We start from the raw sequence: 27983 nt of genomic DNA on the forward strand, positions 1-27983 counted from the left end.
CTTGGACACAGTTGTCTGTTGGCATGAATTGTGGGAAGCAGTGGGGGCAGGCCTTGGGGCCATCAGGAAAAATGGTGGGGGGAAAATGTAGGCAGGAGGAAGAGTTTGGAAACAAGCCAAGAAACGGCAACTATCCATTTACTTACTGCATTCTTAAAGTTGGACTTATTCTAATCTGCCCTGAATGGCAAATGACAGATGTGGGTCTTCACTGAATGCCTCAAAGACCCCAATAGATTATTCAGACCTTGTGGGCCTTTCAGAGGTCCTGGTTGCAGTAACACTAAAGAACTTGGGCAAACTTGACTCATTACATGAAAATCTAGGTGTCCCCTGGAAAGTCCCCGTTTGATCTAGATTTCCCTGGCCGGGCTGGTCAACCCCAAAGAGTTAAGCTACTGACCAGCAATGAGTTTGGCATATCAGTGTAATTGTAAAAGGTTTGAAGTTTGGTCAACAACCTTGGTTAAAGAGTAAGTCAGTCTAGTGCATTCAGATCAGTCTCAAGTACCTCCAAGCCTCAATAGGCTATTCGGCTCCATGCTCCACTTTTGCCTCCACCATTGCCATGTAAATGTGTGAGTGAGGCTGTGTTCCAATTACACTTTATTTATGGCCACTTAATTTTTAATTTCATAGAATTTTCTCATGTCATGAAATAGTGGTCTTCTCTTTATTGCTTTTTTAATCCTTTAAAAATATAAAAAACTATTCTTAGCACAGAGGCCTTCTAAAAATAGATGGTGGGCCTGAATTGGCCCAGGGGCTGTAGCTTGCCAGCCTCTGGTCTAGAAAACTCAGGCAAGGGCCGGCAGCTTTGAAGATTCTATTTTAGCATTAAAATCAAGGAGTAAGGACAACAAAATCTGTGCTTAGTGACCCAGTGGGTCCCTAGAGAAGACTCCCTAACCATTTGTTATTTATCTGTCTCTCTCTCTTACTATATCAACAAGCTCCAATTTTTTTAGTTACACGTAGAAGCAGCCACCACTGTTTCACCTTTGTTTTGTATAAGAAGACAATATCAAGTGCATCAGTAATTTTATTACAGGCAGAGCAGCAGGCACTGGATACTAACTTGAAGCAGCTCAAGAATAAAGCTGCTGTCCTTTTGCTTTGCAAAAGCAATTTCTAGTCTGTCCTGGTGCTTGATGAGACAGGGAGAAGGGTCCTCACTCAGGAAGGTGATCTGCTTCTAGGCCTTCATATCTACCTTCTGTCAGCTCTTTAGGAAGTTTTTAAGTTGGAAGGACTCTTATCCCATATACCCCATGCAGACACTGGTGGTTTCCATCGTGGCACTGTGTGCCTTATGGCCCTTTGGTGCATAGTTATCCTGGCCTGAGCTTGAGTCTCTCTTTTCTTTTTCCTCCCCCTCAGGGAGATGAATCCATCTGTTGTTGTCAAAGACATAAATCTGAAACGGAAATTTCAGCTTATCTTTTCAACCACAATCTGATGCCCCCTGCCACCCCACCCTGGATTCACAGGGGCTGGGGTCCTCAAAACAGACCACATCAGCTAAGCTGGTTGGTGCCTCGGGCAGATTTGCATTCCTGGGTTGAGGATATTATTAGGGCTGTCTTTGAAAATGGTCAGCTGGTTGCCACTCAGCTGCTTGAATCTCCAGCATGTCCCTAGACTCTGAGCGGTGCTGTGTACCCATGCTGAGGCCCTAGCTGGGAGCAGGGGGTAGTTGGGCTGCCAAGGGACAGGGGCTTGAATTCCCTGCAGCCTCCTAAGTTCTTTTCCACGTTGTGGAGCAGGTGTTGTCATGAGAAATAACCTTGGGTCTCAGTTCCATTTGTTTCCTTACGGTTTCCCAGGTGATTCCACAACAACTTTAACGTGGGCCCTCCACTGTCCCCCCACCCCCTACAACTCTTTTATTTTTTTTTTATTGTATAATATAACATATATACAAAGCAAAGAAAGAAAAAAGCAATAGTTTTCAAAGCATTCTTCAGCAAGTAGTTACAGAACAGATCCCAGAATTTGTCATGGGCTACAATACCATCATCTCAGATTTTTCCTTCTAGCTGCTCCAGAACATAGGAGGCTAAAAGGAATAAATATTTTTTTATCATCACAATTGACTTTTTTGTGTGAAAAATAACATATATGCAAAAAAGCAATAAATTTCAAAGCACAGCACAACTCTTAGTTATAACAGATTTCAGAGTTTGGTATGGGTCACAATTTTCACCAACCCTCCAACTCTTAAGAGCAGCTTCACCCCTATTTACACTCAGCCACACTGAACAAATAGTTCTCTGAATCTATCAGCTGTTCGTGCCTCTGGATCTTGGTTCATGCTGTTCCATGCTGTTTCCTCTACTGAGAATATCCTACTTCCTTTCTTCTGGCTAAAGCATCGCTTCACAAGGAAACCTGCCCCCTCCAACTCTCAGCAGGGCCAAATTTCCTTCCTCTCTGTTCCTTCTACATAGCTGAGTTTGCACTTCTCTAGCACGTAGGCCAAGCCTTCATAAACCACATTATAAAGTAAAACGCACCACAATCTAATTAGATATCACTGAAAATTGGACAAAAAAGGCAAAAATGATCAAGAACAGAATTTGAAATATTTATGCCTTTAGCCTTAATGACAAACCTTACTACAGGTGTACAGTGGACCTTTAAAAGAGTATCAAAAAGTAGTTTGAGACTATTATCATTGGTAAGACATTTAAAACCCAAGTATCCAGAATATTTTCGTTATAATATATTGTCAGTAAGTACAAAAAATTTTTTGGTTATTGATAAATATAATTGTTTTAAAATATTACTTATATTACCTCATCCTTCTAAAATCTCAGTTTTTGTGCCCGTCTTATTATGAGGTAAATATATGTAGAGCATTTGGTATCTGATACATTGAAATAAACATACAAATAAAGCTATTTCAAACTGCATATATAAAATTTATTTTATATAGAGAGACATATATATGCTGGAGAGTCACGCACAATATTTTTTTGCTCATGGATAAACATCAAGGAGCATTTTTTAAAAATATATTTTTATTGAAAAAATCCATACAGTACAGTCCAACCATGTTTTACAATCAATGGCTCACAATATCATCACATGGTTGTGTATTCTTCGCCATGATCAGTTTTTGAACATTTGCATCACTCCAGAAAAAGAAATAAAAAGAAAAAAAGAACTCATACGTCCCATACCCCATACCCCTCCTTCTCATTGACCCACAGTGCTTCAATCTACTTAATTTTTATCCTTTATCTCCCTTTATTATTTATTTATTTTTAATCTCCCCCCCCCTTTTTTTTTAACTCATCTGTCCATTCCCTGGATAGAAGGAGCATCAGGCATAGGATTTTCACAATCACACAGTCACATCATAAAAGCTATATAATTTCACAATTCAAGAAGCATTTTTGACATTATGGATTATAGGCTCCTTGAAGGACAGACAGCACATCTTTATCTTTATTATCCTAAGCCTGGAGCAAAGCGCCTGGGATACAGAAGGCACTGGAAACACCCTGAACTGAAAATTATCCTGAGTTTTCCAAGGTCCTTAAGCCCCTCTCGTTTGTTCATACAGAAGGTGAACGCAGGTTAAAATAAACACCGAGGACAGCTGTAGAAGAAAAATGAATAAAACCAACAGACCCTTGCAGTTCGCCCAGCAAGGAGAAGAGAGAAAGACTCTAAGTGCTTTCTGTCAGCAGTGTAAAGCTGTCTTAAAGCCAGTGTTTACACCTGTGTCAGAGGGGCCTGCTCCTTTTTCTCTTTCTCCAGGGATCCTGCTTTCTGTCTGCTCAGCCTGGAGGAGCTGGGCTGCTCTCCTTGCACCACCCACATCTCGGTATTCATATAATGCTGTTGGACTATAAACAGAAATCCCTTTTCCTTTTAGCTCACTTTCAGTAACAGAAGAACTGTGGAGTTCTTTTTGTTTGTTTGTTTTTTTACTTTTTATTATGGAAGACTTCAGACATACAAAGTAGAAAGAACAGTGTTTCCTTTTCCACATACCCATTATCCAACTTCCATGACGATCGATACATGACATGTCTTGTTTCATCATGGGATTGTTTTGAGGTGAATCCCAAGTATCATATAATGTCATACATAATTATACTGTCTAAATGACTGAAAGATAAAGACTGTTTTAAAAAACATAACTGCAATAACATCATCACACCTAAAAATTCAATAAAAATTCTTAGTATCATCAAACATCCCGTTGGTGTTCAATTTTCTTGAGTTGTCTCAATTTTTTTCTAGTAATATTTCAAACAAGGTCAACACATTATATTTCATTGAAATGTCTCTTTTAATCTTTAGGTACCCTCTTTTCCTCTTTTGTCCCCCCAAAGCAAATATGTTGAGCAAACCAGATCCTTTTTGTTATCCATTTTCCCACAGTCTGGATTTTGCGGCTGCATTGCCATATTCCTTTGTTCCCTGTATTCTCTGTAAATTGGTGGATCTAAAGTCTTGGTCAGAAATGGGGAGGAGGTTTAGGCTGATGATACCATTACATTAGGAGGCATGTAATATCTGATTGTCTCTATTTTGATGATATTAAAATTGATCAGTGAGACCCTCCCCTCTATGTGGAACGTGATTCCCAGCGGTGTGTCTCCCTGGCAACGTAGGACATGACTCCCTGGGTTAAGCCTGGTGATGGCAACGTGGGATTAAGAAAGTCTTCTTGACCAAAAAGTGGAAAAGAAATGAAACAAAATAAAGTTTCAGTGGCTAAGAGATTTCTTTTTTTTTCTTTTATTGTGAAAAATAACATATATACAAAAAAAAAAACCCAATAAATTTCGAAGCACACCACAATAATTAGCTGTATAACAGATTTTGGAGTTTGTTACAGGTTACATCTCTACCCCCACCCACTCCATGTGGGGTCATTTTGAGGTGACTTCCCAGATTTTGAGGGATTGTGGAATACCTAAAATTCCACAATTGTAGGTATTTCCTTCAAGCTGCTCCAAAATACTGGAGACTAACAGAAATACCAATATAATGATTCAGCAGTCATACCTATTTGTTAAATCCTATCTTCTCTATTATTACTCTACCTTCTCCTTTGATCTTTCTTCTCAAGCTTTAGGGTTGTTTGGACTATGCCCATTCTAACTTTTTTCATGTTGGGAAGAACTATCGATGGTATGGAATAGGGGGATAGAACTAGTTGATGTTCTAGAAAGGCTGGACCCTCTGGGTTTCAGGACTTATCTGGCCTAGGACTCCATCTGGAGGTTGTAGGTCTCTGAAAAGTAATCATGGTGCATGCAACCTTTGCAGAATCTCAGATAAAGCCCCAGGTGTTCTTTAGGGTTGGGTGGAATGGTTTTGATTGGGGGTTGACAAACCATGATAAGTAACAATTCTAGCTGAAGTCTGCTTAAGAATAGCCTCCAGAGTAGCCTCTCAAGGCTACTTGAACTCTCTCAGCTGCTGATATCTTATTTGTTACAACTCCTGTCCCCCTTTTTGTCAGCATGGCATTGTTGATCCCACAGTGCCAGGGCCAGACCCATTCCTGTGAGTCCTCTCCCATGCTGCCAGGGAGGCTCTCATCTCTGGATGTCATTTCCCATGTAGGGGGAGGACAATGATTTCACTTGCAGAGTTGGGCTAGAAGTAACTCTTAGTTATAACTATAGTAGGCTAAGCTCCTCCACTATATAAATAAACTTCGCAAGAACAAACCTCAAGATCAAGGGCTTGGCCCATTGACTTGGGAGTCCCTAATGTTTGAGACAGTATCAGGGGTTTCCCCAGTGGCAAAATTTTTTTTCCACTATTTTTTTATTAATTAGAAAATTTTTTTTAAATACCAAAAAAACACCAAACAAACGCAAACATTCTTGACTTTTGAACATTCCGCTCTATATATATACTCAGTAATTCACAATATCATCACATAGCTGCATATTCATCACCATGATCATTTCTTGGAACATTTGCATCTATTCAGAAAAAGAAATAAAAAGGAAAAAGAAAAAAATTCATACATACCATACACCCCACCCGTCCCCCTCTCCAATCACCAGCATTTCACTCTAAATTTATTTTAACATTTGTTCCCCCTATTATTTATCTTTATTCCATATGTTTTACTCATCTGTTGATAAGGTAGATAAAAGGAGCATGAGACACAAGGTTTGCATAATCACATAGCCACATTGTGAAAGCTATATCATTTTACAATCATCTTCAAGAAACATGGCTACTGGAACCCAGCTCCATATTTTCAGGCAGTTCTCTCCAGCCTCTCCATTACATTTTTTTTTCTCTTCATTTTCTTTTTTTATTAATTAAAAAAAATTAACAACAAACAAAAATATTAACATATCATTCCATTCTACTCTCCATTACATCTTGACTAACAAGATGATATCTATTTAACGCATAAGAATAACCTCCAGGATAACCTCTCAATTCTGTTTGGAATCTCTCAGCCATTGATCCTTTATCTTGTCTCATTTCACTCTTCCCCCTTTTGATCGAGAAGGTTTTCTCAATCCCTTGATGCTGAGTCTCAGCTTATTCTAGGATTTCTGTCCCATGTTGCCAGGAAGGTCCACACCCCTGGGAGTCATGTCCCACGTAGACAGGGGGAGGGTGGTGAGTTTGCTTGTTGTGTTGGCTGGAGAGAGAGGCCATATCTGAGCAACAAAAGAGATTCTCTTGTGGGTGACTCTTAAGCCTAATTTTAAGTAGGGTTGACCTATCCTTCGTGGCGTTAAGTTTCATATGAACAACCCCCAAGATTGGGGACTCAGCCTATAGCTTTGGTTGTCCACACTGCTTGTGAGAATATCAATAATTCAACTTGGGGAAGTTGAATTTTTCCCCTTCCTCATCATTCCCTGAAGGGGACTTTGCAAATACTTTTTTATTCCCAGTGGCAAAATTTAGTAGTTCTATATTTTTTCTCCCATCCCTCAAGGGACTTTGCCTATACACTTTTTTTTATTTAAAACTTCTATTTTCATAAAGCAAATAAATGGCATCAAAAACAAACAATGAACGGGAACGATATTAATGAAACTTATGCCAAAAGATGAATATTCTACTGGATAAATAATTCATGCAAATTGATAATGACTATAAAGACCCCAGATGATAAGTGGGCAAAAGACAGCATAAACAATTCATGAAGAAGAACCACAAATAGCCAACATATACTTTGAAAACATGAATAGATTCTGCTAAATTAAAACAGAATGCCACTTTCATCTGACAAATTGGCAAAAGGAATTTTAAGTGACAAGGCCTAATTCAAACAAGAGTGAAATTAAACTATTTATATACTTGTGAATCAATGATTGACACAACAATCAAGAACATTAAAAACACGAATACACTGTAACCTAGTGTTGTCACCTCTAGCAATTTATCATGATTTGGCAACTTGGATGGCCAATTGTACTTGCCCTTCCTGGATCCCGCATTCCATATTTCATTTCTGCTGGACAGCTGCCTTCCCTGCTAGGCTGCAAGCCTGATGAGAAGAGACCACATCTGTCTTCTTCACGACTGTCCTGGCACCATGTGCAAAGTGCAGCATACATCAGTACCTAGCGTCAGGTAAGCAAGAAATTTGGTCAACCAATAAAAAAAGGAAGCGCTTGACTGTCCAACAATGAGAGACTGACTTAGTAACTTACCAAACAAATGTAACTAGAATGGAAATCATTAAAACGATGCATATAAAAAGTTTCTAATAGGAGTATGTGCTAGTTTGAAACTGTTATGTACCCACAGAAAAGCCATGTTCTCTCAATCCTGATTCAACCTTGTGGGGCCAGACCCACTGTTTAAGGTGGAAACTTTGATTAGATTGTTCGCATGGAGATGGACCCTCTCAATTGTGAGTGTGACCTTTTAAAAATTATTTATTTTTATTGATATATTATATATTCACATACCACGTAATCATCCTAAGTCTACAATCAGTGGTTCATAATATCATTCTACCACTGTGCATTTATCATTACAATCAAGTTTTTTTTCTTTTTAGTGAAAATAACATATATACAAAAAAGCAATAAATTTCAAAGCACATTGCAACAATTAGTTGTAGAACAGATTTCAGAGCTTGGTATGGGTTACAATTCAACAATTTTGGGTTTTTTCTTCTAGCTGTACTAAGATACTGGAGACTAAAAGAAATATCAGTATAATGATTCAGCACTCACACTCATTTGTCAAACTCGACCTCCTCTGTATAACTCCACCATCACCTTTTATCTTTTTCCCCCTCTTTAGGGGTATTTGTGCTATATCCATTCTAAGTTTTTCATGTTGGAAGGGGCTGTTGATAACATGGGATAGGGGGATGGAACTAGTTAATATTCTGGAAAAGCTGGTGCCTCTGCATTTCAGGACTTATCTGGTTCCAGGGACCCATCTGGAGGTTGTAGGTTTCTTGAAAGTTATCCTAGTACATGGAACCTTTATAGTATCTTAAATATTAGCCCAAGTGTTCTTTAGGATTATCAGAAATGGTTTTGGTTGGGGTTTGGCAAGCTATGATAGGTAGCAATGTCTAACTGAAGCATGCATAAGAGTGACCTCCAGAGTAGCCTTTCAACTCTATTTGAACTCTCCCAGCCACTGATACCTCATTTATTGCATTTTCTTTCCTCCTTTTGGTCAAGATGGCATTGTTGATCATACAGTGCCAAGACCAGGCTCATCCCTCAGTCATCTCCCACACTACCGGGGAAACATGCACCCCTGGATGTTATGTCCCACATAGAGGGGAGAGTAATGATTTCACTTGTAGAGCCAGACTTAGAGAGGCCACATCTGAGCAACAAAAGAGGTCCTCCAGATGTGACTTTTAGGCCACAGGTTCATTCACAACATTGCATGTCTCACAACTTAGTTCCTTTCTGTAGCAGCACAATATTCAATTGTATGTATACACTACAGTTTGCCATCCTACTTCTCAGTCAGTGTATCCTTCTGGCTAAGAGATTTCAAATAGAGTCGAGAGGTCATTTTGGAAGTTACTCTTATGAAAGCTTCAGACAGATATTGCAAATTGCCACAGTATTCTTGAAAACTCTAAAGGATACCCTGGGGTCTATCTAGGACTCTATAAAAGGTGTTCTTAGTAATCCTATTTTTTCAGAAACTTAAGGCTCCAGATTGTTCCTATGCCAGAGAAGCACTGATATCCAGAGGGACCAGTTTTGCCAAGAACCTCAACAAATTTCATTCCTCTACCCCAGAATATCAATACTCTTTTCCAGCATGAAGAAGTTAAAATGTTCATTGCCCAGATATCCCTGAAGATTGAGAGTGATCACACGAGAGGGAGGAGCTGTAACTGAAAAGTTAGGATTTAACAAATGATTATGACTACTGAATCAATATATTGGTATTTCTTTTTGGTTTCTGGTATATTAGAATAGACAGAAAGAAATACCTGAAATTGTTGAACTATAATCCAGTAGCCTTGATCTTTGAAAACAATTTTTACCTATCTAGTTTTTATCCTGTGGCTGTGTAATCGATTGTGAAAACCTTGTGATAGACAGTTCCTTTATCCAGTGTATGGGTAGTAGAGGAGTAAAATGAAAACATGCATGAAAAAAATATTTTTTTTAAAAAAAAAGGAAAAAAAATTATCAGGGGGGTGCAGGTGCCATTAGCCAGATCCACGTATTATAAATTCCCCCTTCTGCTTTTATGTAATGGTTTTGGCAGCTATTGACTATCATTGTCTACATCCATTATTTCATGAGAGGGATGCTGTAGTTTTAAAGAACATATTCTAATGAACCCAAATCTGACAAAACAGAACAAAGAGAGATACATCTTCCATGTCCAGCTCTTTCTGGTTCTGGGGCTCAGTGTGGGAGAAAGGCATCATCCTAGAGTCAAGAGCCTGGGGCCATCTGTAGTATCTTGGATAAACCATTCACTCCCTGGGCTTCACTGCAACTCTGTTAGTTACTCACAGTTCTGACTCTTTGTAGGTCTATTATTTTAATTTATCATGCAATCATAGTTGTGACTGGTGAGCCTAGTTTACAGGACAACTGGCCCTAACTTCCTCCCTTTCATTTTACCAAAAATGTTCCTTGTTTTAAAGTTTATGAGGAAGAAAACTCAGAAATATTCATACAAAAAAGTTATGGGGGTGCCAGGGTAGTTTGGTGGTAGAATTCTTGCCTGCCATGCAGGGGACCTGGGTTCGATTCCTGGCCCGTGCACTTCCCAAAAGAGAACAAACAAGCAAACAGACAAAAACCCAAACAAACAAAAACTTCAACAAATAGTGCTGCAATAAGGGGATACTCACATGGAAAGAGAATGAAATGTGATCCCTGCCATACAGCATACAACAACAAAAAAAGTTATGGTTATAATTCTTTCCTGTGGGAAGCCTGAAGGAGCCTTGGATTGGGAGTGCTGGTTCGATTGGGAATATATGCTATCTGCAATGTTTCCTTTCTTCTTTGGATTTTTATTTTATTTTGTCTTATTTAATTTATATATATATATATATTTGCTGCGTATGTGAGTGTTTATTACAGACCTGTATATGATGTCAGGGAATTGGAGGATATCTGAATTTCCACATTGGGATAGGGGATAGAAAAATATCGTATATGTACACCACGAAGCACTAGGCAGCTGCTGGAAGCAATAGCCTGCCATGGCTACTTAGAGAGGGGCTCTTCCATATGTAAAAAATACGTGCTTTTTAAAATACAGCATGTATTTGACAACCTTCTGAAAGGTTGTCTTTTTGAAGTCAAGAAGTTTCACTAAATGTTCCTCATTTCAAAATGTTCCTTGTTTCTGGTCCAGTCTATTGAACTTGAATCACATAAGAGCAGCCCCCTGAGAAAAGATGCTCAAAGGAAACTTCTCTCGCCTTTATCAAGGGGCTTATGTCCCCAGCTCAGCTAGTATCCTGGCCACAAAGGAAGTACCCGTCCTCTCCTAAAGCATCTAGTGTCTTCACGCATTCTACCTCTTAGTCTGGAGAGGATCTTGTAAGTCACTCATCCTAAGGTGTAACTGACCGAGGAGCCCTTCCAAAGGTCTTTTTGTTTTCCTGAGAGATAAAACCTTCCATAAAAGGCAAGAATTTATAATGATGGAATTTTAAAGAGAAATGTGGTTCTTTTCCTTGGAGTAGAGGAGCTTCCCATCTACCACAAATTATACACATCTTTAAAATAGCAGGCTTGATGATGGCCTGAATGGTATTTCTTGATACATCATTCTTTTTGGGGTACTGCAGCCTCTTGGAGGCTACATCAGGAGAAGAATTCCATATGGATTTCCTCTTTGGCTGCCGAATCAGGTGGGAAAGCAATCCCTGAGGGACGTGTTGGTGGATGAGGGTCCTAGGGGCAGGGTCAAGTGGGGAGTTCAAGTGTTGTTCAAGCATCCTGTGATGGGCTGGCTGGCCCTGGAAACCTGTATCCTTTTCAGAAGGAGATAATGTAACCTGTAGGAAGGTATTGCCCTTTGTTAAACTCAGGGACTGTTTTAGTTTGCTAATGCTGTCAGAATGCATTATAACAGGAATGAGTTTGCTTTTATAAAGAGGATTTATTAAGTTACAAGTTTACAGTTCTAAGGCTATAAAAATGTCCAAACTAAGGCATCCAGAGAAAGATACCTTGACTTTAGAGAGGCTGATGGCATCTGGAAATACCTCTGACAGCTGGTAAGGCACATCGCAGGCATCTGCTGATCCTTTGGCTTCTGGTTTCAAGTAGCTTCCCCAGGGTATTTTCTTTCTGTATCTCCAAAGTTCTCTGTCTGTGTTGGCTCTGAGCTTTTTCCAAAATGATTCCCTCTTAAATGACTATAATAAGTGGATTAAGACCCATCTTGAATGGGTAGAGACACATCTCCATGGAAAATACCAAATCAGTAGGTCCCACTCACAATAGGGTGGATCATATCTCCATGAAAAGAGCGTAATTAAAAAGATTCTGCCCAAACAATAAATCTGCCCCCACAAGATTAGACTAGGAAAAAGCACATTGCTTTTCTAAGGTACACAACTCTCTCAAACAGCACAAGGACAAGAGTGTTGTGATTATACAAAGCTATGGTTTGACTGCAAGAAGGAGTGAATAGATGAAGACCAGGCATCCAGGATTGAGGCTGAGAAGGGTGAATAAAAATCAGTGGGCACCTTTTCTCAGATGCATGGCATGTTAAGGCAGGGAAGGCAGCTAGAAGCTGCACCTACCTGGATCCTCTGTACTTCTGTTTGTGCCAGCCCCTATCTCTGGAATGACACTTTTCCTTTTCTGTCTTTCCAAGTCCTAATCATTTGTGAACACTCAAACCCAATTCGCCCTCCTGGAGAAGTTTTTTCTGATCTCCCATCTGGAAATGATTTCTCCCTCCCTGGAATCCTACTTACATGACTGCTTGGTTCTCTTTCTTCGGCCCTTGGCATTTGGCAGTTATTTTAAGTCCTTTCTCTTCTTGTAGAGAGTGGAATCTGCCCAAGGGTAGCTATCATATCTGATGCCTCTTGGTATCTCCCTAGCATCTCCCTTGTGCCTAGCACATCGTTATGCCCAATAGGTGCTGACTGGTGAGTGAATCATTGACGCAATAGGGAAGGCATCCTCTTCCAAAAAAAGGATTCACTTGTAGAGCCTGGGACAAATGACAACGCGATGCGGAGAGTGGGTGAGCCAGTGACTTGTTCCCTCTGAGGGCAGGGGTTGTACTGGGTTTAATTTAGGCTGTTCTGCCTTTCATGCTTTCAAAGGACTTTCCCACGACAGCCTCAGGACCTGAAGTTCTGTGCCATTAGCACCACTACTGAGAGATGAGTGGTGAGAGATGCAGTCAAGTGTGCTGGCCCCTGACCTGGCTCTGCTTCTGTGCTGGGAATGGAGCTTTGTGCAGCCAGGCGCTTTGGCAATGCATTCCCAGCTCAAAAGACAGAGTACATCCACACGGGCTTTTGCATGGGGGTGTGCACTTGCATCTATGGGTGCCTGCACTTAGCTAGGTTTGCATGACTATGTATATGAACATATGTACATCTGAGTGCCTGAATTTCTGTTGAGTGTTTGCACGCATCTCGAAGTCTGTGTGATGGATAGTCTTGTGTGCACTTCATGCACTTGTTTGCACGTCCCTGTGTAAGAGGTCTCTTATCTGAGTTTCTGTCCCCTGGGTGCGGATCTCAGTGTGCTTCTGTTGCAAGTATGTGTGGTCATCCACCCCATATGCAAGCAGCTCTTCATTAGGTCCCAAGAACGATAGCTTCTTCTTGTCCCCAGACTGTAACCTTGGCACCACATGAAACGTTTCAATTGATTCACTGGCTTCTCCTTCTCCTTCTTGAGAGGGGGATGAAGTAATGGAGGAGGTCCACAGCACCCCTAGCTAGAACTCCATGTCAAGTCTTCTAGGGTGTTCTGTGCTTCTGATGGGAACTTTTGTGCCACAGGAGCCCTGGCCCTTGGGTGTCCAGGGCATCATTTGTAATATTCTACTGGGGCCCAGATGCCTTTTCAGAAAGCCAGGGCTGTCTTCTACTGCCCACATCTCCCAGGAGAAAGTTGACATTCCCAGAACTGTTTACATTCTTTTCCTCCTTGCTTCTCCATTCCCCACCCCTTCCAGGACCTCCCCACTCTGTGCTTGCAGATAAACTGTGCCCCCTATAAACAAAGCAATCCTTCCTGCTCTGGGGCAGCCCAGCCCCACCCTGACTTGCCACAGCTCAGAATTCCACCCTTCCTTCCCTCTTTCTTCTATACCCTCCTCCAGAACTGCATTAACCCTTTCATTTTCTGCAGGGAATCAGGAGGCAATCCAAATTCCAGGAAGCAGAGGAGGTCAGTGTTAAGGACACACTTTTATCTCCAACTCTCCCTGTACTTCCACCTACTCTACACTCCCCAAACCCTCTCCAGCATAGAAGATAGAACTTGATGTCAGTTAAGGCCAGAGGAGAAAAGCTTCTAGCTGGAGACCAAGGAGAATTGGGTTCTCTTTCCAGACCCATCATTCCATTTCTTCTGTGACCCTGAACAAGTCTTCTCACTGAATCTTTTTTTTATAATTAAAAGAAATATTTTTATCAAGATATCTTTATGTACATGCAATCCATCCAAGGTATACAAATAGTGGCTCACAATATCATCACGTAGTTGTGTATTCATCACCAATGATCATTTTTAAAACATTTGCATCACTCCAGAAAGAGAAATAAAAAGAAAAAAGAAAAAAACCATACCTCCTGTGTAGTTAGGTTCAGGTAGTTAGGTTCGGGTGCCAACTTGGCCAGGTGAAGGTGCCTAGTTCTAGTGGACATGAGCCAATGGCATGTGAACCTCATCTGTTGCTCATTACATCTGCAGTCGGCTAGGAGGCGTGCCTGTTGCAATGAATGGTGTTTGACTTAATTGGCTGGTGCTTAAATGAGAGAGCTCAGTGAGCTCAGCACACCTCATCTCATCACTCGCAGCTCAGCCCAGGCCTTTGGAGATGCAGAAAGGAATCACGCCAGGGAAAGGTGTTGGAACCCAGAAGCCTGGAGAGAAGGCCAGCAGAGATCACCCTGTGTCTTCCCACGTAGGAAAGAACCTCAGTTGAAAGGTAGCTGCCTTTCCTCTGAACTATACGTTAACTAAAATCCCCTTTCGTTGAAAGCCAATCCGTCTCTGGTCTGTTGCATTCCAGCAACTAGCAAACTAGAACACCCCCCATATTCCTTACCACTCCCTCTCATTGACCATTAGTATTGCAGTCTACTCAACTTTTTTTTTTACCCCTTATCTGAACCCAACCTACCTGCCATCATTATTTATTTATTTGTTGTCCTCATTTTTTTACTTATCTATCCATACCTTGGATAAAGGAAGTGTCAGTCACAGGTTTTCACAATCACATAGTCACATTTTAAAAGCTATATAGTTATACAATTGTCTTCAAGAATCAAGGCTACTACTTAAAATTAGGCCTAAGAGTCACCCCCAGAGAACTTCTTTTGTTGCACAGGTGTGGCCTATCTCTCTCTCAGGCAACACGGCAAACAAACTCACTGCCCTCCCCCTCTCTATGTAGGACATGACTCCCAGGGTTGTAAACCTCCCTGGTAACATGGGACAGAACTAGAATGAGCCGGGACTCAGCATCAGGGATTGAGAAAATCTCAACTAAAAGGTGGAAGAGAGAAATGAGACAAAATAAAGTGTCGGTGGCTGAGAGATTTCAAACAGAAGACAGGTTTTCCTGGAGGTTATTCTTACACATTATTTAGATGTCCCCTTTTTAGTTTAAGGTGTATTAGAGAGGCTAGAAGGAAGTGTCTGAAACTGTAGAGATGTGTTCCAGTAGCCATGTTTCTTAAAGATGATTGTATAATGTTACATATTTTGCAATGTGACTGTGATTGTGAAAACGTTGTGTTTGATGCTCCTTTTATCTACAGTATGGACAGATGAGTAAAACAGGGATTAAAAATAAATAGCAGGGAGAACATGTTAAAATAAATTGGGTAGAGAGAAATACTAGTGGTCAATAAGAGGGAGGGGTAAGAGATATGGTATGTATGAGCTTTTTCTTTTTACTTTTTCTAGAGTGATGCAAACGTTCTAAGAAATGATCATGGCAATGAACATACAACAATGTGATGATATTGTAAGCCATTGATTGCACACCAAATATGAAATGTTCATATGTTAAGAATGTTCATGTTTGTATGTTGTTTTGTTTTGTCAATTAAAAAAGAAAAAGAATCAAGGCTATTAGAACACAGTTCAACATTTTCAGTACTTCCCTCTAGCCACTCCAATACACTATAGATTAAAAAGTAATATCTATATATTGCATAGAATAACCTCCAGGATAACCTCTGGACTGTGTTTGAAATCTCTCAGCCACTGAAACTTTATTTTGTCTCATTTCTTGCTTCCCCATTTTGGTCAAGAAGGTTTTCTTAATCTCATGATGCTGGGTCCTGGCTCACCCCCAGGGATCCTGTCCCATGTTGCCAGAGATAGTTCCACTCCTCAGAGTCATGTCCCATGTAGGGATGGGGGGCAGTGAGTTCATCTTATGAGTTAGCTTAGAGAGATAGGCCACATCTGAGCAACAAAAGTGGTTCTCTTGGGGTGACTCTTAGGCATAATTATAATAGGCTTAGATTCTCCTTTGCAGGAATAAGTTTCATAGGGGTGAACCCCAAGATCGAGGGCTCAGCCTATTGACTTAGTTGTCCCCATTGCTTGCTAGAATATCAGGAATTCCCCTGATGGGGAAGTCTAATATTTTCTTTTTTCTCCATTTCTCTCTGGAATGTTTCAGGGCATCACACTAACATGTACAAACCAACAAGGTCTCATGCCTTATTCAAGATTCCATCCTTACTGGATCTTAATTCCTCTATTTGCCAAAGAAAAATGAGAATCCCCTCCAGTTCCTGCTGCCAATATCTAGCCAAGCATCCATGAAGCTACATTTTCACAGGGAACTTAGGACTGCTCAGGGACAAGCTCAAACACAAGAGAGGCAGGTTACCACTGTGTCTTCTTGGATCCGAGCGCCAGGACTGGGAGAACAGAGGGTTAAACTGCAATAATCCTACCAGGAGTGGAAAGGGTCTGTTCATGTGGTGGAGGTGGAGGTGAAATCTGGGTAAAAGGTAGAGTAGACTTTTCCCAAAGATGTCCCTTGTTGACCCCAAGAGATACCCTTGTTGTTTTCTTTCCCCTCCATATCATGGTGTGGTAGTTAGGTTCAGATGTCAACTTGGCGAGGTGATGGTGCCCAGTTCTGTGGCTGTGGACTTGAATCATCAGCATATGAAATTCATCTGTGTCTGATGACATCTGAAGCCAGCCAAGGGGAGTGCCTTCTGCAGTGTGATATTTAATTTAATTAGCTGGAGGCTTAAAAGAGAGGTCAGAAGGGCGCTCAGAACAGCACAGCCCAAGCAGTTCAGCAAACCTCATCTCAGCACTCACAGCTCAGCCTAGATGTTTGGAGATGCAGAAAGGAATTACCCTGGGGAAAGCCGTTGGAACCCAGAAGCCAGGAGAGAAGGCCAGCAGACAGCTCCGTGTGCCTTCCCATGGGCCAGAGAAACTCAGGTGGAAGCTAGCTGCCTTTCCTCTGAGGAACTATGCATTTTTAACTAAATAAATCCCTTGTTAAAAGCTGATCCATCTCTGGTGTGTTGCATTTTGGCAGCTTTAGCAAACTAAAACACATGGCTGAAGTCTCCCTAGCCAATGTCTATGCCCAGAAAACTGCCTACAACAGGACTGGCTGGACCACTTTGGGAGAACTAAGCAAAAACTGACTCCCTTTACAGGGCTGGGAGCCCTGTACCTGGGGCAGAGTCTGGGACCTAGTCCTTCTGTGTTGGCATGCCTAACGCGGGGACTGGCACAGGACAGGTGTATACTTGGGAAGAGTTTGACAAGTGGTGAATGAGAGGCTGGAAGGCGCAGGGGGCTGCATGCCCACCAGCCAAGTCTACCTGTGATGAATTGGATGGTAGGGCAGGCTCTAGGATGTGTAGTTCTCTTCCTATGTCCCATGTATCACGAAAGGGGAAGACAGTCCCAGCCTGAGCAGAAAGCAAAATGCCTTGCCTCTTCTTGAGAGAGTGCAAGAAAAAAAAAGGTGGTGTTTTTTTCTACTGTGACTTCTTAGAATCATTTCCCCTTTCCTCCTGTCAAGATCCTTCTGTAGTGCATCCTTCTGGCATCTGGACTGGTGACCATTCCCAGTTTTGAGTCTGCCCTGATGGGCTTTTAGCCATCCAAAAGGGTTTGTGGCTTCCCTCCTCCTTCCAGCCAGGAACGCTCCCTGCTCCTGTCTTAAATGGTCTAATCATGCAAGGCATGGTTTACCCAGCAGAGAGGAAACCTTCCTCATTATTTCAGCCTCTTTTCTTCTAACCATCAAGTGCCCTTTACCCTGCACATGCTTTCCACAGGAAAATTTAGGTTGACATGAGAGGAAGGGCTAGACGAAGTTCTGGCTCCATGATGACAACATCTTTTTGAACCAGGCAGGCTCCAGCTTTCTGTAAGTTTTCCCCCCTAAGGAAGAGTAGAAGAAGAGACCATGGGCCCTAGAGGCATGGTGGCTCTACCCTTCCCCATGCTGCCTCCTTCCCCCTATTAAAGAAAGGGGCTGCAAAGAAATTCATCCAAGCATTATCCACCTATGGGTTGGTGGCACATTCTCCTACTCTCTCCTTCCCCATGGGTTTGATCTCTCCCCTACCTCTCCTGAAGGCAGAGACCTGAGAAATTCTTGTCTATGCTGCAGGTAGGATGTGTGACCTTCCCCAACCACTGGGGAGCAGCTTCTCCAAGATTCAAGGATTTTAATGATTATTCAGAGACTAAACAAGGATTTCTCTTCCTGCTCCGGGAGTGAAAGAAACATTTCCTGGCCCAGAACTAAAAGAGAAGGCAGTGCAGGAAACCCAAATGTCCAGTCTAATGTCCAACCCTTTCTCTCCCAGTTCTTGTATAGGGAGGGCCAGCTCTTAGGCACGGAGGGCCATTCATGTCCCCAGACTGCTTCCACTTCAAGTTCCTCTGGACTTGACCTTGGAAAACAAGTAGGATGTGTGGAGAGTTGGTTATGTCCACATTATTGAAGACAAAGAAAGTCTCTCAGGCTGGGGGCTTCTTTTTTTTATGATCATTCCGTTCTACATATATAATCAGTAATTCACAATGTCATCACATAGTTGCATATTCATCATCATGATCATTTCTTGGCACATTTGCATCTATTCAGAAAAAGAAATAAAAAGAAAACAGAGAAAAATCATACATACCATACCCCTTACCCCTCCCTTTCTTTTTTTAAAATTTATTTATTTTTTATTTATGATGCATAACCACATATAAACACAAACATTCTTATCATATGATCATTCCATTCTTGTTATATAATCAATAACTCATGCTTATCACATAGTTGTATATTCTTCATCATGATCATTTCCTAGAATCTGTATCAATTCAGAAAAATCAATAAAAAGACAGAAAAAAATTCATACATGCCATACCCCTTACCCCTCCCCTTCACCAGTCACCAGCATTTCAATCTACTAAATTTATTTTAACATTTGTTCCCCCTATTATTTATTTTTAATTCATATGTTTTAATTGTCCATCAGTAAGGGAGACAAAAGGAGCATCAGACACAAGGCTCTCACTACCACATAGTCACACTGCGACAGCCACATCATCGTACAATTATCTTTAAGAAGCATGGTAGGGGCTTCTTTTTGGTTCTCACCTTTGGGGGATTGGAGTAGTCCATTCTGGGGCCCCCTAGATTAGAAGTGGCCTGGCTAGAAGTGAGGAGAGGTGCTCCAGAAAGGGAGTGGCATCTCGGTCACCCTGTTTACCGATTAGAATGAGTCTTCACTGGGTGCTTGTGATGGACAAGATACCCATCCAGTATGGACCTCAGTTTTAAAATTTTGTAGGATATTGGCATTGGATATGATCTTTAAGGCATTTAGTCCTTATTTTATGCCACCAACCATCCTACTCCCTGTAAGATATTAGCATTGGATATGATCTTTAAGGCATTTAGTCCTTATTTTATGCCACCAACCATCCTACTCCCTGTAAGATATTAGCATTGGATATGATCTTTAAGGCATTTAGTCCTTATTTTATGCCACCAACCATCCTACCCCCTGGACTAATTGTGGCAAAAGGAGAAGACTAAGCCAGCTGTTCAGAGGTCACACATACTCCTACTGAATTTCATAGAAACTGGATGGCTGGTTGCTATATGCTATGGAGAAGGGAGACAGGGTAAAGAAGAGGGGGAAAAAACCCACTTTTATCTTATTTTTGCTCCCTTCCAAGAACTTTAAGGGCAGAGGGGTAAGTTATGAGTTGTTAGGAGATCACCACCTCCAGCCCCTGCAGACTTGGACGAGGCACAAGGCTTCAATCCACTGAAACTCCCCTGGGTTCCTTCCTACTCTGACACATAAACACACATAAGACACAAACATGTGCACGTACCCAGACATGGTGTTCAAAGGACTACAAGCCACAGCCAACAAAGGAAGGAAAACACAGTCCTCCTCTTAGGACATCTGCTCATCAGACGGTCATTGCCTCCTCTAGCTCTGCCCACCACACACTCTAACTCACAGTTGGCCAAGCTCCCTGGCACAACAAGGAGAATGCACATCCCTGGAGCCCCCAACACATGCACAGGTGCCTGAACTTAGTGGATTCGGAAGGTCCATGTTCACTGCCTGCTTCCAAAGGCACAGAACAAAGGTCATCTGGGGTCCAGCAGCCAGGGTAGTGCTCTCTATCTGGACAACATATGCTTCTATCCAGAGTTGGATGACCTCTACCGACCAGTTCCCTTGGTGCCAGTCATTAGGACAGCTTCCCAGAACAAAGCAAGCCACTCGCCTCCACCCCCAAGCTTAACCCCCTGCTCTAACCCCATCAAAAATGACGGCAAGAATGTAAATTGGTACATTGCCCGGGGAGGGCAAATTGGCAAAATCTTTCAAGCTGGCAAATGCATATATCTTATGACAGAGCAGTTCTACGCGTAGGAACTTATCCCACAAATATACTTACACACATGTGTAACGACATGTGTACAAGTTACTTATTGCAACACCACCTATCAGTAAAGTTAGTAAGTAAACTAAATGTCTATTAGTAGCAGATTGATTTCCTAGATGAGAGGATATTGATACAATGGAATACTGAAAATAGGATGCTCTTATGTATTGACATGGAAGGATCGCATAAGCTAAAATAAGCGAGAGGCAGAACAGTGGGTGTATCTCGTTCCTATTTGTGTAGAAAAGAAAGGACAAAAGAATAGGTATGTGTGTTGACTTGTATATACACTAAATATTACTAGATGGATAAACAAGAGACTAATACTGATTACCTGCCGGGGGGTAGTTACTGGGATGAAAGCAACTTTTGATCGTATGTGTTTTGTATATTTTGATGGTCAAACAAATAATGTGAATATATTATTTATTGAAAGAATTAAATAAGAAAACACAAAAGTACATTAAAAATGTGTATAACCCCACAGACCAAATTGGCAAATGGGGGAGTCCTTCACCCCATCAGCTGCTTGAGCAGGGCGAGGTCAGATTGGGGACTGAGAGTGGGGACAGGGCTGGAGAAGAGGAGGACAGATGCTGGGTGCCCCAACACAGCCTTGCTCACTCATAAAACCCTTCAGCAACAGGAGCTGCAATTTCTCTTCTCATAGACTGGTTTGAATGTTGGTCTACTCATTCCCCAAACTCGGGCACACTTGTGTGGTTTGGGAAATCACGTCTTTTTTTTTTGAAAATGTAAACATCTGTATACAAGCCGTCAGAATGACAAGGTGACCCCCAAAAGCAACATTTGGCACCCCTACCCTTCCCCCGCCAGTTCTGATGTCCTAGAAAAAAATTGCTGAATGGTACGTATTTCTTTAGAGATTAGTTTTTGAGACTCTTATGACACCCCTTTGAGATAACTGGCAACACTCTGGGGTGTTGCAAAACCCGACATGGGAGAGTATCAGCTCAATGATCCCAAGAAGCCACGACCAAGATTGGAGCCAAGTGGGGCGTGCACCACTCTGGCAGGACTGGGGGGACGAGGGCAGGGGAGGGGTCAGAGGCTGGTCCTCTCCACTTCCACTCATCGGGCACTTCCGTGGATCCAAAGGCTTGCTTCAGGGTGTTAATGGGCAGGGAAGGCATTTGCTTGGGAGCCACCGACAGACCCTGCTCATGGGGGAGCTGCTGGGTCCCTGGGAGATGAAGCTGGTTCTCTTCCTTTAGGGATAATTTTAGATTCTTACTTTCCCCTCCAACCTTTCTAACACCCAACCCCGGGCTCATTCTCCCAGAGGGATTGCTTAGACCAGTGGCTATACAAGGTTCTTTTGAAATATAGAGCAGTTCAAAAGGGACATGCTAGGGCATGGCCCTGGAGGCATTTTCCAGGATAATTTTTTTTCCCTGTTTGTCCCATTGTTTCAGAGGAGGAAGTAAGACAGCTAAAAAATCACATCTGGACAGACCCTGAGAAAAGGGTCATACCTTCCTGCCACTCAACTTTAACCCAGAGGCTCATTTTCCAGCCTCAGATCCTCATACCCAATTTGAGAGGAACTGGTTTAGAGACTGGGAGAACTTGGCTGACAATTAAGGCTAAAGCTTGGAGGAGGGTAGACAGGAGCTCTCAGGCTTCTGCAGGTGAGGGAGACCTCTGAATGGGACTGTAGGAGAGACTTCAAGAGGCATTAAAATACCAGACCTGTCATTATATATGCGTGACGATGCGATAGACGAATTGCCTAATAACGTGTTCCAATTTTAAAAAATTGATGAGTAAAATCTCTGTGGAGGTGGTAGGTGAGGCTAACCCTATTTGTTCATCTATTTTTAGTATATCTTCATGGTGGACGAATTTTAAGAGAAGACGCCCATCACAAAAATCTCTAGGCTATGAAGAATGTAGAGGGGGCAGTGTGGAATGGAGACAGTGGAGCAAAGGAAACTTGTCAGTGTCCCCAGCTACCTAATGCCAAATCCAAATGAAAATAGGCAGGCGATGAAAAACGCATCTGAAAAAAAGAAAGAGAGGCAAATTTCCCCAGCAGCTGAGAAGAAAAAGAACAGAAAAGCAGAGGGGCGGGAGGGTAAGTGAACTAGAACAAGTGAAGGGGGACGGATCTATTGAACGAGGTTTTAGGAAAAGGGAAAAGGCACCGACTCCCTCTATGATTTAACAGAACACACCTCAGGGAAGAGTGTCTACCTGGGAGGTAAACCCGAGCGTTCCTGTTGGACTGTGTGCGGCGTCTGGAAAAGGAGGTGCGGACCTCCAGAAAAGCGGTGGGGAGGAAGAGCTGTGCTGAATGTACCGGCCGGCCTCGGCTGGGGTACACAGACGGTGACAGAGAAGTCAGGGTGTCCGTTAACCCCCAGATTCGGCTAAAGGAAAAGCAGAGCATGCATCCCGCCTCCCTCCCCTTCCCCCAATTCCCCTCCTGAGGCCCCGTGTCTGGATTGTCGGCGGCGGCTGCCACTTTAAGCGCTGCCACTCCTCCCCCGGAGCTAGTGGCACCGAGGGAGTGGGGGGGCGGGGGGGCGGGGGTGTTAGGCTGAGCGTCCTGCCTCGGTCAACCCGCGAAGATGGACCAGATTGGGGGAGTCACTCCCACGCCCTGCCGCCCCCTCCCCTGTGCCTAGTATACAAGGGCGACTCTCCCCTTCCCGCCCCACGAGAGACTCAGAGATGGCTCCGTGGCCTCACGGTAACAGCTCTCTAGCCTCGTGGCCAGATGCCCCGACCCTGGCACCCAATACCTACAACACAAGTGGGCTGCCCGGGGCACCGTGGGCCGTGGCGTTGGCTGGGGTGCTGTTGGCGCTGGCTGTGCTGGCGACCGTGGGAGGCAACCTGCTGGTCATCGTAGCCATCATCCGGACGCCGCGGCTCCAGACCACGACCAACGTGTTTGTGACTTCGCTGGCCTCAGCCGACCTGGTGGTGGGGCTCTTGGTAGTGCCCCCGGGGGCCACCTTGGCGCTGACAGGATACTGGCCCCTGGGCGCCACTGGTTGCGAGCTGTGGACCTCGGTGGATGTGCTGTGCGTGACGGCCAGCATCGAAACTCTGTGCACGCTGGCCGTGGACCGCTACCTGGCCGTGACCAACCCGCTGCGCTACAACTCACTGGTCACCAAGCGCCGCGCCCGGACGGCCGTGGTCCTGGTATGGGTCGTGTCCGCCGCGGTGTCGTTTGCGCCCATCATGAGCCAGTGGTGGCGCGTAGGGGCCGATCCTGAGGCGCAGCAGTGCCACTCCAACCCGCGCTGCTGCGCCTTCGCTGCCAACATGCCCTACACGCTGCTCTCCTCCTCTGTCTCCTTCTACCTTCCGCTTCTTGTCATGCTCTTCGTCTACGCGAGAGTTTTCGTCGTGGCTAGGCGCCAAGTGCGCCTGCTGCGCCGGGAGCTGGGTCGCTTCCCAACAGAGGAGTCTCGGCGGACCCCGTCCGGCTCCCTGCCGGGTGTCCCGATGGAGCCGTGCGCCTCGCCCGCGGGGGTGCCCTCCGGCGGCCGGCGGCCCGCTCGCCTTCTACCTCTGCGGGACCACAGGGCTCTGTTCACTTTGGGTCTCATCATGGGCACCTTCACTGTCTGCTGGTTACCCTTTTTTTTGGCCAACGTGATGCGCGCCCTCGGAGGCCCCTCTCTGGTCCCCAGCTCGGCTTTACTCGCCCTCAACTGGCTGGGTTATGCGAACTCCGCCTTCAACCCGCTCATCTACTGCCGAAGCCCGGACTTTCGCAACGCCTTCCGCCGCCTACTGTGCGTCTGGGGCCGCTGCGGGCCGGGGGAGACCCACTCCTTGGCCGCCCCAGCCCGCACGCCCCCAGGCGCCCCTGCGCCCTCGACCGGTCCGGCGGAGTCCAGGCAGTGCCAGTCGCTTGATCGGTACGTAACCGAGACCGCTCAGGGTCAGGAAGGATGCTGAGTCTGCCTGGGTTAGCTTTTTAAATTTGGAGTTTAGCGGGAGGAGGTGGGGCTGGAGAGGCTCTCTGCATTGGAGGGAAGGAATACCGAAAGTAGGGAACCAAAATGGATCCCAGGGCCCTTTCTTTTCCCAGATCCCATCTACCCTGTCCCCAGGTTGAAGCAAAGTGGCGTAGTCTGGTTTGTTCATCCCAGGACCCAGGGGGTGCAGGTAGCAAAGTGCTTCTGGGACCCGAGGCACCTGGCCTGTGCCGGGCAGCAGTGGTTTGGGTTTGCCTCGTTTCTTTGACCGCGCAGATTTCTTGCCATCAGTAGGGCTGTCTGCAACTTGCTGCGAAGGTAGAGGCTCTCCAAACCTCTGGCCTCAGCTCTAGTTTCTCTCCAAGGTTTGATGGCAACGAGTGAGAATCCACTTCGGGCGTGAAGGATAACCCTGAGCGAGGAACGTGTGAGTACCATTCTCCCCCCAGGAGCTGGCTGGGTTTGAGGGGGAGAGTGGGATTTTTGTGGTTGGGTGGTTTGCCTGGATGCTTTTGAATAATTAAATATTCTTTCCAAGGGCTCCGGCCTCTACGCCTTCCCTCCACAGCCCCATGCTCCCACCCTCTGCCCCCTCACCCCAAGATATGTTATCTCCATTTTCCAGGGCATCCTGGGGAGTTTGTTACGTCTCGAAGGACAAGAAACAGCAACCCTATTTATCCAGAACCTGTGGAAAGCCTCCGGCCTCTGTTCAGAATGAGCCGCATGGATTTTCCCAGTTGGAAAACTCTACCCTGCCAAACCGGATGACTGGGCCAAGGGAATGGGGGTTGGGGTGATTTGGGGCAACGGGGAGTCTTACTGAGTGGGTTTCTGCCCTCTTTTGGGGATCTCTCTCTCTCTGAAAGTTTTTTCTAAGCCCCACCCTGAACTTCACCACTACCTCAGCCATCCCGGGACCAGCCGGGCTGGCTTTGGCAGGGGTACCATCTCCTTGTTCACTGTTGTACTGTGTGCTTAGGGCAGACAAAGCACCTCTAGTTCCATTCCTTCTGCTGCCCCAACGCTGTTGAGCCATTCAGTGATCTCCAGGCACCGTAGCTCAGGCTGAGAACAGGAGGTTAGAAAAAAAATCAAGGACTTTTTCCCTGGCTCTGTCCCTACGGCCCTCTCAGCACAAGCCTCCCTCACTTTAGACATAGAGCAGTCCTGATCTACCTCACAGCAGTGTCAGAAGTACTTCTTCAGGTTTGGGGGGGTCTGCTGGGTTCTTAGGAAGGTGAATCATTAGAGTGGCTCCCACCTTTCCCTTTTTAAATCAATCAATAAATATTACTCAATGTTGCCTTTTCTCTCCATTTGTTTTCTTTTCATAATCCACTTCTTTCTCCTCTACTTGGAGCTTTTGACAGAAGCAGTAAACTAGAACTAATCCTTGTCCCTTTCTTCCTATTGCTTATCAAACAAAAAGCAAAAAGTCTGGGTGAAAGGGAGCCCATGTGAGCCTTTGACACTCCTGCCTCCCCATCCTTTCTGAAACTCCTGGAAGCCAATTGCAAGCCAGTTGCAAGCTCCGGTTGCAAACGAGTAGCAAAGCCATGCTACCTGTAAAAGGGTGGGGTTTGCGGTCACTAGGATCAGAGCATATGGGGCTTGTGCCACCTCCCACACGTCAAGCCAGCGGCGTATCCATTGCCATCGGAGGCCAGTTTTTTTGTGTGTTGTGTGTGTGCTTGTGTTGGGGTACAGAGCATTGTTTATGCTGGGCAGATGTTTTGGGTTATAAATACATCCTGATGTTTCCCATTCTTTCCACAATCTTGACCATTCCAGCCCTTCCTGGGCAACAGAAATCTACATCATCCCCTTACAAGTGAAACTGCAGCTACAAGCTTGAGCGCATGATTTTTTTTTTTTTAATTTCCTTATTCTGATTTTTAAGAGCCCTATCAGGCAGATTTCCTATGGAAAGACAATTTCTAAGGAAAACACTGGATAGTTTTGTGGGTTCTTATTTTTAAGCCCCGTGAGCAAAGACCATTGTCCATGCTTATTTACAGGATATGCAGTAAATCACTGAATGTTTAACAGGCAGTGTGACGGCAATATACAATGCACTGGCTAGGTTCAGGGGATACGGAGTTATAAAACTTTGATCTGCTCTCAGGATAACTCAGTGTACTTCCAGATATGGGTGTTCCCTGTTAACTGGATCTGGCCTGGGCTGCTCCCTTTTCTCCAGGAACCCAGGTTTTATTTCTTCGGATGTTTGCATACCAAAGATGACTTTCTGCTTTTCAGCCCAGAGCAGATGTCTGAGGTGTGGAAGGATTCTTGGCGAGGGCTCAACTTCTCAACTGTGGCCCTTAGTGGAGCAGGAATCTCGCTTTAGCCTGGGGGATATAAATAAAAGGACCTCCTCTCTCCATCCCTGCATATTTTTCAACATCACTGAGGAAAGGTGCCCAGCAGTCTCAGGTAGGGGAGAAGGATGACTTAGGGAGGCTCTGGTTTGTAGAATTGCCCTTGGACATCGTCCAGAAGTTCATTCTGCTCGAGTCTTGCCTGATGTGTACTCTTGTGCCAACTAGCAGACTCCTTTGAGTGTTTAGACTTGCCCCAGGGCTGTGAATTCCATCTGCAGATTGTCACTAGTGCATCTGACAGATGGAGAGGCAGCCACTCTGGTCATTTCTCCAGCAACATGTGGCCCAGTGTCAGGCCAAGGGAAATTTACATCCTTGGATGGGGAGCAGGCTACCTTGGCTAGCTCAAGGACTGAGCACTTGAACTGTGGAAGACAAACAACCACCTGCTGCACCTAGAGGTGTGAAGACTTACAGACCGATGGAAACGAAAGAGCCAGCAGAGCCCTTGGCCTCCCCAGGGTCTGCTAGCAGGAGCTGCACACAGCCCGGGGCAGAAATCGTAGGGCAAAGCGGATTGACTTGGAAGAGTAGGAACGAGGAATGGCTGGGTTTTCCAGCGGCGAAGCCCTTCTGCATCAGGTGGAACTGCTATGGAGCAAGCAGAAGTAGGGCAAGGGGGAGGTACCCAGGCACTCTCCCCATGGTTGGTTCTTCTGGGGAAATGGTAGTGAGTAAGGATGTGTCCCTGTGGGCAGTCTCATTCAACCCCTGTAAAAGAGTGACAGCTTCTCCTGTCTGTGTGTTTTCATTGTACCCAGCAAGGTCCCGGAGGGGGGGGTGGAGGGAAAAGCCATGGAAAGAGTGTTCCTTTCTGCTTCCATCTCCCAAAACAAAGAACCAGGTTCCCTCTTTGGCCTCTAGCCAAGGAGTGTTTGTGAGTCTGCCCAGACAGGAGACGTGAGAGCCTGCCATTGGGCGCTCTGTGAATGTTCTCTCCGAACCCCCATGCATGGGAAAATAAAAAAGCCTTAGATATAATTTGCCTTAGACCAGTTAGTGAATGCTTGCACAACTCAGTTTAATTAGCAGAAACTCTG

At 44.4% G+C, this 27983-nt stretch overlaps 1 protein-coding gene and 1 long non-coding RNA gene across 2 annotated transcripts in view; both read left to right on the forward strand.

Annotated features, from left to right (window-relative positions):
• LOC143669960 (uncharacterized) overlaps nt 1-25314 on the forward strand; it is a 71912-nt gene extending 46598 nt beyond the window's left edge. Inside the window, exons 2-3 of the long non-coding RNA XR_013169157.1 lie at nt 24922-24983; nt 25182-25314. This is a non-coding gene — a long non-coding RNA (uncharacterized LOC143669960). The remainder of the gene's footprint in view (nt 1-24921; nt 24984-25181) is intronic.
• ADRB3 (adrenoceptor beta 3) lies at nt 23292-24536 on the forward strand. Its single transcript, XM_077144187.1, has one exon. It carries the CDS (start codon nt 23292-23294, stop codon nt 24534-24536), a length of 1245 nt encoding a protein of 414 aa, XP_077000302.1.
• Nucleotides 25315-27983: the final 2669 nt, after the last annotated feature.

Source organism: Tamandua tetradactyla, chromosome 26, assembly GCF_023851605.1.
Source record: "Tamandua tetradactyla isolate mTamTet1 chromosome 26, mTamTet1.pri, whole genome shotgun sequence".
NCBI lineage: Eukaryota > Metazoa > Chordata > Mammalia > Pilosa > Myrmecophagidae > Tamandua > Tamandua tetradactyla.

Bases quoted from the DNA above. Each gene is read 5' to 3' on its own strand.
- ADRB3 (XM_077144187.1), top strand. From the start codon at position 23,292: ATGGCTCCGTGGCCTCACGGTAACAGCTCTCTAGCCTCGTGGCCAGAT.